Below are 15,482 nucleotides of genomic sequence, written 5' to 3'. Positions count from 1 at the left end.
TCCCTCTTCTTTTTCTTTCTTTCAATAGTTCGTTGCTTAAAAAAACCCCAATTCTGAGTAATTTTGATTGTAACTTCTTTAATGTATGCACTTTGTTTCCTGTGAGGTAGTAACGGGACACCCAGTCTAGTGATGATTGATGGGCGAAGAAGCATCTTTAGCAATGGCAGCTTTGTCATCCGTACTGTGAAAGCAGAAGACTCTGGATACTACAGTTGCGTGGCCAGTAACAACTGGGGATCAGATGAAATAATTCTGAATTTGCAGGTACAAGGTAAGACTATGAGATTTATCTCATAATTGTTATCACATTTATGAACTGCCATGTGCTGGTAATGCATAGGTATGTCTGTTTGCAAGTGGATGCAAAAAAATAGTAATAAAATGTATAAATACAAATGTATTTTTTGCAAATTTATAAATATAATATTATGCATGTCACTATGACTCAGACATCAACATTTTATGATATAGCAGAGGTTTTGCTTTTGGCGGAATGATTACAATAAGTCTCTGTGTAAGCTTTCGTAGGACTGACAATGGTTTGCATTCAGTTATCTTCTAGTTCTTCACACAGAAAATAACAGCTTATGCATTCTCCTTACAAATATTACATGTGTCATTTAAATACTTCAAAATTCAGAAAGAGCTGAAGGCCTTTACTTTAGCTTCTGAAAAGCCATCCACAGAAATTTACCTCTGTACTGAGACCTTGGACAAAAACTTCATTATGCAAGAGCAGAATTTTATTGATGGTGAATATGAGGAAGCATTTAAAATGAAGCATCAGTACACCTTCAACCAGCACATATTACCAGCTACTTTTCGTATGCTAGTTGAAATGTATATAATGCATCATTGTGTTGATATGTATAAAAGCAATAACAATACAGGAATACACATTGACCGTGTATTCACATACCAAGAATTTATCATGCAGATTTCCTAGCTCACATACACTAAATTAGATCCTAAGAGTGCTTCAGTTGGCTGCAAATTGTTGTACCAGAGAGAAGCAAATAACTGAGTTGGGAATATAGGCCATGCTGTGGTCAGTCACTCTCCTGTCCCTTGATATGCAATCTCAACTTCTTCTGCAGACATATGAGAACACAGAAAGAGATTGTTTCAACTGCAGTCCAACTTTCTCTGAGTAAACTATTCCACTAAGTCCTGAAAAAAGTGCTATTGTGTACCTACAATCCAACAGAGCCTAAGGTGCTTTTCTGCAATGTTTGAAGCATGACCACAACAGGAAGTAGGGAGACTAAACACTACCGAATGGAAACCTTATATTTCACTAAGTACTTCCGTAATGGCATATCCTTGCTGTTATTGAACTGCAGTAATTAAAAGCAAATCAATATTACTTCCCTGAGGGACAGAGAAAGACTGGAATCAAATATGTGGGACCACCATCTTTTTTAGATAGAGTGAAGATGTGATGAAAGGTTTTACAATAAACCTTTCACAGTGTAGTGTGTGGAGTCTCCTTCCATGGAATCAGCCAAGTCAGTCAGAATAATGGAACAAATCCATTTCACAGGGAATTTTCCTTTAGAGTATAAACTGCCTTTTTTTTTTTTGTTTTCTTCAGCACTGTTTAGCCCTGTGAGACCAGTAAAATCATTTTTTCTTTGAACTAGTCCATAGCTGTAAACCAGCAGCTTCCACTTAATATCAGGACTCATTATTTTGCAATGTGATGACTTGAAGGTGAACTGCAGTGGGGACCTTTTCCTGGAGTTTCATTCTGCAGGCAGAGCTACCCCTTAAACATAGGCAAAGCAGGCGATGTCCTCTGGCAGCAGACTGCTGGAGATGACAGAGCATTTGTGACTTCTGTCCTGCCTTGCTTATGGGTTGGTGTCTGTTGAGCAGTAACTACGGCAGTGAAAAGGCAGCTCCTGCCAGCGGCAATCGCCACCCCCACCACCGCCTTCCCACAGTTGCAGTGGCAGTGACCAGAAAGGTGTGACTGCCCTGTTGTCTCTCCTCCATGGCTTTCCATCCCAGCTTTGCCACTACTTCCCAGACCCCTTCCCATGATGAACACTGTCCATGCCTCCTTGTTCTTGAGGCAGCAAAGCTCAATTTTTTCTATGTTTCTGAGGAGCTTGGAGACCTCTAGTAACACTTGTTTAAAAAACAAACCATAGAATGAGCCAGACCCCATGCTGCTGTGTATGACCAGAGCAGGGCAAAGGATGTGAAATAGGAACTTCTCTTTCTCCCTCCTTCAACTTCTGAACTTACAATTGCAGATGAAAAACACTTGGGTGAAGCGTTAGTAAATATTTACCCTTCAGGGCTCTAATAAATATTTGAGTAGCTCTTTGAAGTTTCACCTGCCATTCTTCTCTATTTCAGCAAACACTATCCTACACGGCCTGACTGCTTTTGTGCTGTGGTGCTGGTTACCTCACTTGTACAACGGGACTAGCGGAATGATTCAGGCAGAGGTCAAACATGACCTTGCCAGACTATCACTGGCATATGGTCATATTGGCTCATGTTAGATTTGTCAGGGTGAAAAGAAAGCTGGATGCTCTGCCACTTTCTGCCCATGAGTGCTGAGCTCTGGGAACGCAGGCACTATACACTGGTGCAATTTGGGGTTACTTAGCCCCAGCTTAAACTGTCCCAGTTCCCAGTCCCTTCTCCAGTCCCAATTCCCAGGCCCAGTTCTCCCTACCCTGGGTAACTTGTTGGGATGTAGCATGACTCCTTCTCTGCCTTTTCACACTGGATTTTCCTCTGAAGGAAACTGGACATTGGGCAGAGGATGGGAGATGAGACCTCGGTCTTACTCCTGCACTCCTGCCAGGAGATGGTTCTGGGAACCATGCGGTTCTTATGTCCCACCATTTAGACACAGCCGTAATGTTTATGGGGAGCAGCAGAACTGAAGTGTTTCCAGGTTTGTTCAGCCTTTGCTGATAGTCTTGTGTCTTCTTTATACCAATAGCCTCAGTGAATAAATGGTGTGATCTGGAGGAGATATGGATCTGCCTCCAACCACAGATCTACCTGTGCTACCTAGTTAGCACTCACAGTTACGCTGGCAGAAACTCTTTTTATGCACTTTGTAAAAAATTTTGCCATAATGGCCTGCAAACACATGCATGAGTGGGGCATCATTTTCAACTGGATATCTTTTTCCTGCCACTAAAATATCAGCTTCTCCCTAAAACAGACATGTAAAATAATGAAAAATAAGGGCTGAGTAGCTCATATGCCATTAAGGTTTGACAGGACAGCTACAAAAAAATCAGAGAAAAGCAAGGGTTAAGAACTGAAAGACAAAATTATGTAGAAAATTAAGTATAAAAATGGGAGCTTGTCTGCTCTTGTCTTCACCAAGGTTGTCAGCTAAACAGACACTTTGACAGAAATAATTTGCATTTTTTATAACTCAAAACAGTTATATGATAAATGACTGTTAAAAAGGATTAAGATCACATCTAATCATTTGAATCTATTTTCTATTTTTAACTATTTCCCATCTAGTTCCACCAGACCAGCCAAGACTCACTGTATCCAAAACTACATCTTCCTCTATCACTCTTTCCTGGATACCTGGAGACAATGGTGGAAGTTCTATCAGAGGTAATATAATTCAGGTTAATTGCAACTTCTTACTAAATTATCATATGTTGATAGTGTTAGTATATAATTATGAATGGCTACAAAAAGAAAAACAAAGCAGTCTGTATTACTGTCAGTGCTTAATGTGCACTATCATCATGATAACAGCTTTCAGTAAATTGCAGTTTCTCTTTGAGGTGGTTTAATCACAGATTTAATCACTTTCTTCCAGCGTACCCTCAGCTGTTATGACAGTTACTCTCTGTGGTTTTCCAGACATGTAATCTCTAACCATTCATTTTTGACGGTCCAGGTTCATCTTCTGGTCTTTGTTGCTGATTGAAGGGTATTTAGAAATGTCTATCCATTTCTTTTCTCTTTGAAGTGATCATAAAAATGGTATTTAAGCTGTTGTAAGGGTAGGCAAAATGTATTGCCTAGTATCTTTTAGTCAGGGGAGAGCTGTATGTCTTTCTGTGCATGGGATTTTTCTAGTTCTATTAGATCTTTAAAATTGCTTGTCATATTACCTGCAGAATTTGTGGTTTGTCTGGCTTATTGTTGCCATCTGTGCTTTTCCTCCAGGTTATATTTTGCAGTACTCAGAAGATAACAGTGAGCAGTGGGGTAGTTTTCCCATTAGCCCTAGTGAGAGATCCTACCGTTTAGAGACATTGAAGTGTGGTACTTGGTACAAGTTTACTTTAACTGCTCAGAATGGAGTGGGGCCAGGACGCATCAGCGAGATCATTGAGGCCAAAACACTTGGAAAAGGTATGTCGATTTCCGTCCCCATTGCTTACCTAAAGCTCTTGCACTCTGCTGTAGATCTTGGTTTGATAGGAAGACAGGCTTGGATATTTTACAATTATTGGCTTTGGAAACTTTTCCAATCGTGTCCTTGGTGTGACAGAAGCGCCTGTCACTGTGGGACTTGAAGCACTTACCAGCTGATATTATATCCTTATTTTCTTTAATATTTTTTTTCTGAGATGGGTTGGTACATATTTTGGAAGGGGATGCCTCCACTGTTGTAGGCTATAGAAATTCCAAGTACTGCTATTTACATGAGGAAATAGTTTCTTCTTTTGTAAAGATTCAGGCATTTATTTGTCTGGATGTTGAAGGAAGATGGGGAGTATGTTTACGTGTAGAGGAAATGGTGCCAACGTCTTATTTCTGCTCCAGACTGGTATTGCAGGAGCCATGCAAGTAGCACCCTTTGAACAGGGCAAGTGTCAAAAGCAAAGTAAAAGTTTGCAGAAAACTCTGCAAAGCCAAAGAATGAAAAATTGTTGAATTCTTAGTTAACTCAGCAATGGGTCCATTGATCCTGGTGCTGAGGACAGTTCCACATTGTAAATATCTGTCAGAATTATGAGCAAATATTGCACCAGACCCACTTAAAGAGACTTATCCCGAAGTCAACAGAGTGCAGTAGTTTTTGCATAATGCTGTAAAGATTACCTAATCTTGCATCTCTTTACCAGTTGTAAGAAATACTCTTAATTTGGGAGCAGTTTCATAATAATGATAGTTTACTTTTGATAGGTATGCCTGCCTCTATGCTTTTCATCACACCTGTGCTGTTGCAGATCTCCCAAGCATCACAGCAGGGTAGACATTTCATTTGACACGGGGAAGACCTGGTGTACAGTAGATGTGAATGGTATGACTTGCTGAAGCTCAGGGGACACTGCAGGTCAGCTGCGTACACGCTGAGGTTATTGGTGGTCAGGGAGAATGGTCTACTGTCCTTAAAGAAAGGGACATTTAGAAAAGTAGAAGCGGAGTGTTCTTATTTTCATTGCATGAAATGCAAGGTTTATACGTGCTTCAAATAATATCTAAATGGTTCATGAGAAAGCAGATCTCCCAAACTTCTGAGTTTCTCTGGGACTTGATATATATGCCTGGAAACTACCTGTGTTCCATTTACAGACTGAACCAGGTACTGTGTGATTTAGAATGCTGAGATTATTCTCACTGATGTCAGAGATCCAGAAGCATCTCTATCCAAAGCAGTTAACAGAGTCAATTGAAATAGTTCATAACACATGGCAGGAATCACAGTTTTGTTTAGATTCCTGCAGAATTTAGAAAAGAGTACATTTCAGTACATCTCATCAAAGCACAGGAATGGCAAAAAGACCCCCATTGAATAAGTTATGCTTCATTATATAGATTAAAATAGCATATTATAGATAATTTTCATCACATTAGGTGTAACTTTCGATAGTAAAAGTACTGTTGCTGCTAAGCAGTTAGCAATAATACTGTTAAGTACAATACAGTAGTATTTAATCTAAATTAACATTTGTTGATGACCTGTTTGATCCACCTACTGTCATTTTTTCAATTCTAAGGTGCCACTTTTACTGCCATTACTCCTATATTATGTAGAACTGTCAAAAAAATTTCGGTGTATGTATCAACAAAACCAACATTTGATCCCAAAACAGGACAAGTAAATGGAAATGTCAACCCCTGTCTGAATGGAAACATTCTAAGTCAGAAATACAAAAGCTAAAGTATATATTATTTTCAAACATAACGTGCAATTTCAACATACCAATATTTTTAGAAAATTTATTTTTGCTTGCAAGTTCTTCAAAATTGTCATTTTCCATAGATGACAGCCACTGTACTCTCAAAAAAAATGTGTTGAATTCCACTTCAAAAGACGACTGGAGCACCAGTGGATAAGCTTCAAGTGTATTTGCCATCAATAGTATTTCTGTGTGGTGTCCTGAACCCTTTCTTTTTTGCATAGCAAGAGGGGGCATTTACTGATACGACGTTTCTACATTAGATTTGCAAGTTGAGTCATACCAGTCTGTGTGAACCAGCAAGTCAGATCCTTGCAGAGACGTATGGATATTTTTTTCACATACAGATTTGAAAATCTAGGTTTTTGAGTCTGTCACAAAGCGTGAAAAAACATTTAAGAAGGGGGAAAGGAGGTGCTGAATATATAGATAATAAGATGAAGTTAAGGTTGTCCTGGAAATTTTTCTCTTAATTTTATATTTTTGAAAGTCCCATATCTGTAATACTTAGGCATTTCCCTTGAAATATATCATTGCTTCTAGAGCCACAGTTTTCAAAGGAACAGGAGCTCTTTGCTAGTATCAACACCACCAGAGTGAGGCTGAACCTAATAGGTTGGAATGATGGTGGCTGCCCCATCACCTCCTTCACCCTCGAGTACCGGCCGTTTGGGACAACAGTCTGGACAACCGCTCAGCGGACATCCCTGTCAAAGTCCTACATTCTGTATGACCTCCAGGAGGCAACCTGGTATGAACTGCAAATGAGAGTGTGCAACAGTGCTGGCTGTGCGGAGAAACAAGCCAAATTTGCAACACTCAATTATGATGGCAGTAAGTATATATTTTAATTTACATGTTTGAAATACTGTTTTTTACTCTAGTTTCTTACGTGATTTTTTGGCCTGTCTCCCCTCCCCCTCCCCCCGCCATTTTTGAGTCCCACATTTTTTAGTTCCCCCTTTTTGGATCTCTGGCCATGCTGACAGAGGGGTAACAGTCTCAAAGACATAAAATGCCTACGGATTTCATGACAATAGGCTGCCAAGCAGAAAAGAGGAATTGTTCTTTTGTCCAGCACCAGTCAATCAACCATGAGACGTGTAACCGTGGGACACTAGGTGTCACTAGTTCCAGTGGTCACAGAAGCACTTGCTGGTATTTCATGCATCTCTTCCATGAAATTTTTGTCTCCCATACAATTGGTTCCTGCAGCCATTCACAGCGGTGACTGGCTTCATTGCTATTCCATGCAGTGTCCTTGTGACACAGCTCAAAACCCATTATGTGACACAACGGAGCAGCTAACTAGCTTGTCTTCCAGGAAAGCCTCCAGACAACATCCTCCAAGGGCAAAGCAATGGCAATGCTCTTATCCCTATTTACAGACACGGGAGAGTGAAACTAATGACCGTGACAGATGGCTCTGTCATGCCCAGCAGCAGGACAGAGGGGATGAAGGAATTGTTGCATCCTGCTCTTCTGCCAGGGGTTACTGCCCACCCTGCAAAAGCCAGAGCAAGAGGGCAAGGGCAAACATGCCAATTTGTCAGTCACTCCAGCTCCCATCCTGGTGTGTTTATTGGAAGTGATGGCTGTGCATGTGTGCTTCTGCTGGCTCTGTAGTGGGAAATGGATGTATTTCTGGCAAAAAGGCAGTACAGATGGCTCCAGATGGCAATCTCTTGTATTGCTCTATTGTGAATTGCCAAAGCTTTTCTGGAGACATCCAGTGTAAAATGTTGTTGTGTTGCCAGGGATATTGCACTGTGTTGTGCAACCACTTGGCGATGTCTGTACAATTAAATTAAACAGGACTAGTAGGAAAGTTCAAAGAAGAACTGGTAACTGTCCAGCGACAGCACAAAATTGCTAATCATTCATAACTCTGAGTTTGTAACACATCTTCCTGGCACAGTTTTGCCCCACACAAGCCAGCACTCTCCAGGTCAGTACCCATGTATGGCTCAGGGAAGAGCAAGCAACAGGGACCATTCCCGGTCAGAAGTGTGTGATATGCATCCAGCAGAGTTTTAAGCCTCAGCATCTTACACATCCTCTAATACTATCCCAGTCTTTGCACTAGGTGCTCATCAGTTCTTGCAGATAATTAATGGTACATGCCCTCATGGCTCAGCCTTTTGCAAACAGCACATCCCCTCATGTTTTTCTGAGAAAATATCATTTTGGTAGGCAGCCACACAGTCCTTATGTCATTTCCGACAGTCCAAAAAAATCAGATAAATGTTTTATCTCAGCACTTTGGAGGCCTACAGAAAACCAAGATCTGAGCAGTTATTATACAAATGCTGCCAGGTCTTGCCAGGTAGACTTAGGACCTGTTTTACTGAGCAGTATAGATGTTGTCGACAATAGCTGTTTCAAGTATTATGTGTTAATTTCTTGCCGCTTTACTTAGCTTATCCTCTTTTCTTTCTAGTGTCTTTCTAGAGGGAGCATCCAACTTTCAGTGATCATTTTTTTTCATCTGCAGTTATTGTTACATACATATGTCTAGGGCAAACAGTTTTAAGCCACTCCTTAAAATCAGAGTATATGGAAATTCAGGTCCAGAGCCCTAAATTCCCACTGATAGCACTGAAATCAGATGTATTCTTAGAGTGAACTGATTTGAAATGTTGTCAGACTCTACTTCTAGGTTAGGTGATGATACTTACCTTGGTTTCACATACTGTGACCTGCATGCCGTTTGATTTTGTGTGTTGCTGTATGACGACTTTAAAAGTGAGAAAATGAAACAATAAAAATATTTGTAGTGCTAAATTTCCTGGGCCACTGCTTCTGGTCAGCTAGAAAATTTCTCATTTATGGCATTGATGGTTTTGTTTGTCAAGCATGCTTTGCCAGGATTATATTTTGCCTTAGAGAGCCAGCACGATCTCAAATACTGACTGCAATGTTAAGAGAGGAAAGCAAATCTCATTTTTCAAATTTTCTGAATTTGTTACATTTGATGCAGAACTAAAATGGTAAAATTATTATTATTATCTATTGAAAATTAAGATAGTCTATTCCCACATAAGAGATTTCATAGAAGAAATATTTCAGTGCTTCTAAAGCAAAAATTGTCCCTATTGTCCCTACAGGGTCCTAGGTCCCCATTCATCTGTTCCTTGGTCAGCTGTGTAGGCTTTAAGGTTCTTCAGAGCTGGAAAATAGTGTCTTATTAGAAATCACCATTTTCTATCAGTACTCATGCAGAAGTTTTTGCTCTCACACAGAGTGAATTTTTCATTTACAGAAAGCGTGCCAGTGGAAACTGCCTGGCCAGCTCCACTTCTGAGTGCTAACCCTACCTCTACCACCGATCCATCTTGTGATGTGAGATTAGTCCCTTTCAGCTTCTAGGGGTTGCAGCTGCCCTTAGGATAAAATGGGTACAGGGATAGTACTTTGAAGATTAGATAATACATGTATGAAAGTTCTAGGATACCAAATGTTAAGAACAAGCTTAGGAACTTTAGCAGTCTTAAGGTAAAGCCTTTGTAAACTTTGTAGAAATCCTTAAGTTACATGGTCTTTCAGTCATTTTGTTTGGACTGCAGTAGCTGATTGTTATCTGTGATAGAGCTCCTGAGAAATACCATGGCAAAGTATCCTTTACCTTAAATCTCTTCATCATGATTTAGGTCAAAAGGTTAATAACAGATCTACGTGCAACTTTCTGCTTTCTGTTCATAGATATTGCAGCTAACCATTTTCAGCTTATAGATTTTATGACCTTCCTGCCCCTTGTTTTTCAGAACATTTGCAGTCAATACTTAAGGAGATATTTTTAGCAATGTGCAGCTGTAGTGTGTAGCACTGCAAAGAAGCTTCCCGCCTCAGAGATCAGCTACTCAGTAGTCCTGCATTAAATCAGGTCAGCTTGGTAGGTGCTCTAAACTATGCTAATTGATTCTAGCCCACCAAGGGACTTCCTACCATGAAGAACAGTTAGGACACAGGAAAACACTTGGTAGTCCTAAAGTCACAAGGTACAAAGGGAGATGGAGGAAGGGCTGCAGCATAGGGAAAATGAGGTTAGAAACATTCAAGTTACAACTTCTATGAAGCCCCAGTAAAGCAGGCTGAGAAAGGGTGATGGTGTATTGACCTGGAAAAAAAACCCAAAACCAAAACCCAAAAAAAAACAGAAAAAAGAAAAAGCAACCTCCCAATTTGTCTGGGACTTCGTTCTGAGAAAAGCTTTGACTGTTCTACTCCTAGGCAACGCCTAGAATGACAACAAATGTTGAAATGGTGTTTTCTCAATGGATAGCAGGTTTATTTTTTGGTAACTTCTCATACAACTGCTGAATATCCACAGATGGGTAATGGGAAGGATTTTTAAGCTTGCAGTATGTTTTTTTAAGTAAGCTTGTAATGCCTGTATATAGAGTTATGAGGTTTACACTTTACTTGGAAGAGGCATGGAAAATTATAATCACTTACCTAAACACTTAAGATTTAATTGGAATTAAGGCCATTCATAATTTGATTTTCATCAAAGTATTAAGGAGAGCAAGACAGAATTTTAGGTAGTCCTGAACCCAACTGTCTTTAGCCAATGGTCCATGTGACTTTAATTCAGAGCAAAATTTGGCCCTTTAATCTTCAGGAGGGCTTAGAAGGATTTAGAGACAGTTATTAGTATTACCTTCAGGAGCTTGAAATTCTTTCCATTTCTTCATCTAATCATTTTGTTTGCCTTTAGAGTAGTGCAAAAACTGCATGTCAGTTAAGACAAGATGAAAAAATCCTGCTGTGTGTTTATTCCAAGAAATGGAAAATTAGAAAAAGAAGGGAAGTTATGGGGAAGAGCTGCAATGTACCAGTAGAAAAATATTCCAAACGAATTTGTAAGAAAATAAATTCACTGAAGTACCTGATACAGGTTTGGATGGTTGTAGCTTTTCTGTTTATCTTCATTCCTTTAGGGAACTACCTTTCTCATTATATGTAACTCAGATAGCTCTTCTGAAAAAAACATGACTTAGAATTCTACATTTTGACTGTGGTTATGGCACTCACATTGTACTGCATCATATCACTATTTTTTTTCCCCTGATACTGTATGGTACATAATGAGATATAACTATATCACTCAATGCAACAATTAAAATGTAAAAAAGGATATACCTGTTTTGCTATCTCGCCCTCCTATCCTTTTAGCAAGTAGCTGCTTTTATGTTTCAGTGACCGGTTAAATTTAAATAGCTTCTATCGAAAGTCATCACAGTTCACAATACTTGTGTGTTTCTACTCATTTCAAACAAATCTGCATTTTATAGCCTCATTTCTGGTTGCATTCAGCAGTTTAATAGTAATCAGGAAGTGAGTGGGAAGTCTTCCATGACTAAACAGCCTTCCGAAGAAAGTGCTGCATTCTTCTCACATCCTTTAGAAGTAAAGAAAAAAGAATTGAAATGTTCAAGTATTATACCAGGAAGCCAGGTATATTCAAAATGCAAATATGTCCCAAAATGAAAAAGTGAGCTGCCTGCCGATGCCAGTAGTTTATAGATTCATTTCCCTCATTTCACTCTCCAGATCTGATTGTTTCTATCCAGCGTTACTCTCCTGTTTTACTGATGAGTATAATGTCAGACACTCTTTAGCAAATTACCATCAGGTTGGCTATCTGAATTTCAGATCAATATCACTGCTGCATCCCTAAGACGTGATAGAAGAATGTTTCTTTGCGAAGGATTCACCTGATGTGTGTAGCACAAAATGAACTTTGTCAAATATGTTCCTAACAAAGAGGAGTCCAGCAGGAAGTATGAGTATGTTGAGTGCTATTTTCCCACAGTAAGGTGTAGTAGATGTAGGCAGTAATTCTGAGTTCTCTTATGGCTTTGTACTGATTAGATATGACTTAAAATTAATGATAGCACTTGACTGTATAATGTACATGGTTTCTTTCATCAATGAATGCACTTCTTGATTTCTGGTAATCTCTGAGTCTCTGCAATCAGTACCTTGTTACTAGTGTGACTGGTTACATGTGCGTGGCCATTACACATGCAAACATAGCATCCACTCTGAACATGACAAATCCTTCTTAATGTTCTGCATGCAGCTGAAGCATATAACGTGCCATATTCCCTGAGAACTCAATCTTTTGTCTTCATTAATAGGCATCTAATATCATGAAACTGTTTCCAGGTACAATCCCTCCACTCATTAAGTCAGTTGTGCAAAGTGAGGAAGGGCTGGCAACCAACGAAGGGCTAAAGATGCTGGTGACCATTTCCTGTATCTTGGTTGGGGTCTTGCTGCTCTTTGTGATGCTGCTGATCGTGCGGAGGAGGAGGAGGGAGCAGAGACTGAAGAGGCTGCGAGGTAAGATGAGAGCTGTGGCACTTCTACATATGCATGCTGCCTGAACATGGGAGTACAAGCGGGGCTGCACATGACCAAAATGTTCAGTCCCCCGTTGGTATCATTTTCCTGCAATACATAACAGACATGGGCAACAAAGCATGTGGGTTTTCTACAGAAATTCCTTCTTTTTCATTTGGTAGTAAGTTTCTAAAAAATAGGTCATGTATCCATTGTTATTTTGCGTGGGGGAAAGGAAAATAATCCTCATATGTTGGTGTTTGCTTATTTTCCTTTTTCTGTTGTTGTTTCCCTTGTGAATGGTCTTATTAACCTAAAACTGTATTTTTTTCCAAGGGTGAATTTAGATGTTCTAAAGATGAGGGGATTTCATTATTCCAGCAGATGCAAACCATGAATCCCAAATTATAAAGTGAAAGTAGCCAGATGTTAGTAGGCTAGAAAACACCATCAGATATTCTCAGCTTTGTTACCACGTCTTTTTCCCTATGATGTGTTATAACAGCACTATTACAACACCACTTCATTGTTCACTGACCTTTCGTTGTCACTGACCTGCACATTTCTCTAACGCTTATTCAGTTCAGGTGTTTGCTGTGTGAATCATTTTTAGATCTGTGAATTAAGCCAGCTTTATCAGCGCTTTAGTAAATACCCCTGGCTGAGACACAGCCAGGTTTTTGACCCTTGCAGTCTGCCACTTCTGCACTAGGTTTTCCACTAGTGCACAACAGCAGACTTTACACTAAAGGTATTTGGGAAAAAGCCTTACAAATCACACACTGAATAAATAGTAAAGTGATTTATTTTCTGTACAGGTAAGTTTAATGATTTCTAAGAGCAACCAAATTGTTTAGTTATTTGTATTTTAACCAAAATATGATCATGACATGTATTAAAACCAGGACCAACCCTGCATGTTCCACCTCACCTTAGCATCTACTCCTCTCTCTTTTAGGTCTCATTTTGTCTTTGTAACAATATCTTGGACGTTTTTGCAAAAAAAGACAGAGATACAGGGCTCTTGGCCACGGGCAAAGTCATACATCAAAGAGGATAACTAGCCTTATGGTTCATACACAGCTCTGGAAATCAGGGCATCTGGATGCTTTAGCTTGTATAATAAGTTTCTCATTCAAAACCTTTTAAGTCATTTACCTCTGTGCAGTTTTTTTCATCAAAAAGAGTGGTGGATTAAGGGTGAAGGAAGTGTTATCTTCTCAGAAATACTGTGGAATTCCATCCAGTAATGAGCAGGATATTTTGAGCTCCATGGCTCCAGGAAATGATGGCTGTGCATATTTAGTTTTCCATGGTTAATTTACATATATTCATAGATTCTTGAGTTACAGTCCCTTAAGGAAGGCTGATGATCATGGCCAGTTTGGCTTTTGCATAACGTAAAACTTGTCTGATTTATTTCCTCTCAGAATATAGAAATTTAGAAAAATATATGAACTTCACTTAAACATAGGCAGTGACAAAGAATTCATCAGTACTTTGGATGTCATCAGCACTTAACTACCATTTCTGTACAAGTTGTGTCTCATTTCTTATCTGAATTTATCAAGCTACAGCTTGACATCCCAGCCATCTTGTCCTCTTATACTTCTCTGTGCCGTACACAGGCTGAATGTTTTTGTGTCATATTTTCAGCCTCTGAGGATATTCCTTTTACATGGTGGTGACCAAGTAATTTCTTCATGTTTTCATTGATAAATGAAACAGATAAATATTCTTTAATTTCTCTCTGTAGTTTTCCCATCATTTATTAATTTCGAGGCTTTTATCTGGTCCCTTTGCAATCTTTATGTAGCTTTCCTCATCTGTGTAAGCTAGAAATTAACACAGTATTCCAGCAACAGACATTACCAGTATCAGATAGAAAGCTAACAGCCTTTCTTCTTTCCCTTTATGGTCTTCCGTCTACATCTCCAAGGATCACTTTTTTTGGTATAGCATTCTTTTAAGGGTTTGTGTTTAACATCTTATGCATTGAGATCATCTGACAATTCTCTGATTACAGTGCAACAGAATAACATTGTGTAGCTATGGCTTGTATTCTTGATATATGACCTTATACTAATATAGATACAACCTACCTGATGATCCAGATTGTTACAGTTTAGTGACCTGGCATCTTCTTATATTTTAGATACCTAATTCTTCTGTAATTTTAAAACTTTTATCAGATATTATTTCATTAACTCCTGGCAGGTGATAAAAGTACCAACGGCATGATGTCCCATGGCGCATGATGACAATAAATACTAAACAATGATTCTCTGCTTAAGATTGTATTTTGAATATGTTGAAACCCATGTAAAATGGCTGCTGTGTTAGGTTTTTTGCATCATGCTACTTTGTTATTAAAACTTTTTGAGGTACCAAAACTTTGCTCTGGAAAAATATAATACTTCAATGTTATTTAATCATAACTCAGCGGGAATGTTTTCAGTGTCATCAATTCTCAGCGAATTTTTATCTCGTTTTTGAAAAAGAAACTTTCTTGGATATGGCTGATGGACCACAAGTCTTTATTGATGAGCCTCAATTATTCCATCTCCTTTAATTCATTTCATCAAGCTTTATTCCATTTTTTTAGTCATCTTACTCATTGCCAAGATCAGATTGATAGGACTTCAGCAGCTCAGATTTTTTATATTCATTCTTTTTCAAGACTGATCCCATGTTAGCCATTTTCTGCTCTTCTGGAGATTACTTCATCTTCTAAGTCTTACTGACAATCAGTATTGCTGTTTTACAGGACTCCTTAGTATGTTCTTTTAAAAAGTACTGTGTGCAAGTTTTTCTGATCTCCTAACCAAAAAAAATAAAAATGTTTTGCTCTAGTAGTTGTTGTGTTCAGCTGTTATCTGAATTAGTTTTGAAATTCAAATCCTGTCATTATCACTTGATCTGTATCACCTGGTGGAATTTCTCTGAGGCACAGGACTCATTTTTCCTAAATCATGATTCCATCAAGTTTCCTCCAGT

General features: G+C 39.0%; 1 protein-coding gene across 2 annotated transcripts in view; it reads left to right on the top strand.

Moving 5' to 3' along the window:
- The window catches only part of DSCAM (DS cell adhesion molecule), a 470,648-nt gene that overhangs the window by 415,338 nt on the left and 39,828 nt on the right, over positions 1-15,482 (top strand). Inside the window, exons 23-27 of one of the 2 annotated variants that reach the window (XM_055702437.1) lie at positions 111-274; positions 3,511-3,609; positions 4,174-4,362; positions 6,681-6,971; positions 12,309-12,485. In XM_055702437.1, coding sequence (XP_055558412.1) covers positions 111-274; positions 3,511-3,609; positions 4,174-4,362; positions 6,681-6,971; positions 12,309-12,485 — 920 coding nt within the window. Of the gene's footprint in view, positions 1-106; positions 275-3,510; positions 3,610-4,173; positions 4,363-6,680; positions 6,972-12,308; positions 12,486-15,482 lie in introns of those variants that run through there. The other variant, XM_055702438.1, reaches the window with a different exon arrangement.

Source organism: Falco cherrug, chromosome 2, assembly GCF_023634085.1.
Source record: "Falco cherrug isolate bFalChe1 chromosome 2, bFalChe1.pri, whole genome shotgun sequence".
In the NCBI taxonomy this organism is placed as follows: Eukaryota; Metazoa; Chordata; class Aves; order Falconiformes; family Falconidae; genus Falco; species Falco cherrug.
Note: the sequence above shows the minus strand (reverse complement) of the source record. Positions and strands in the feature narration are given on the sequence as shown.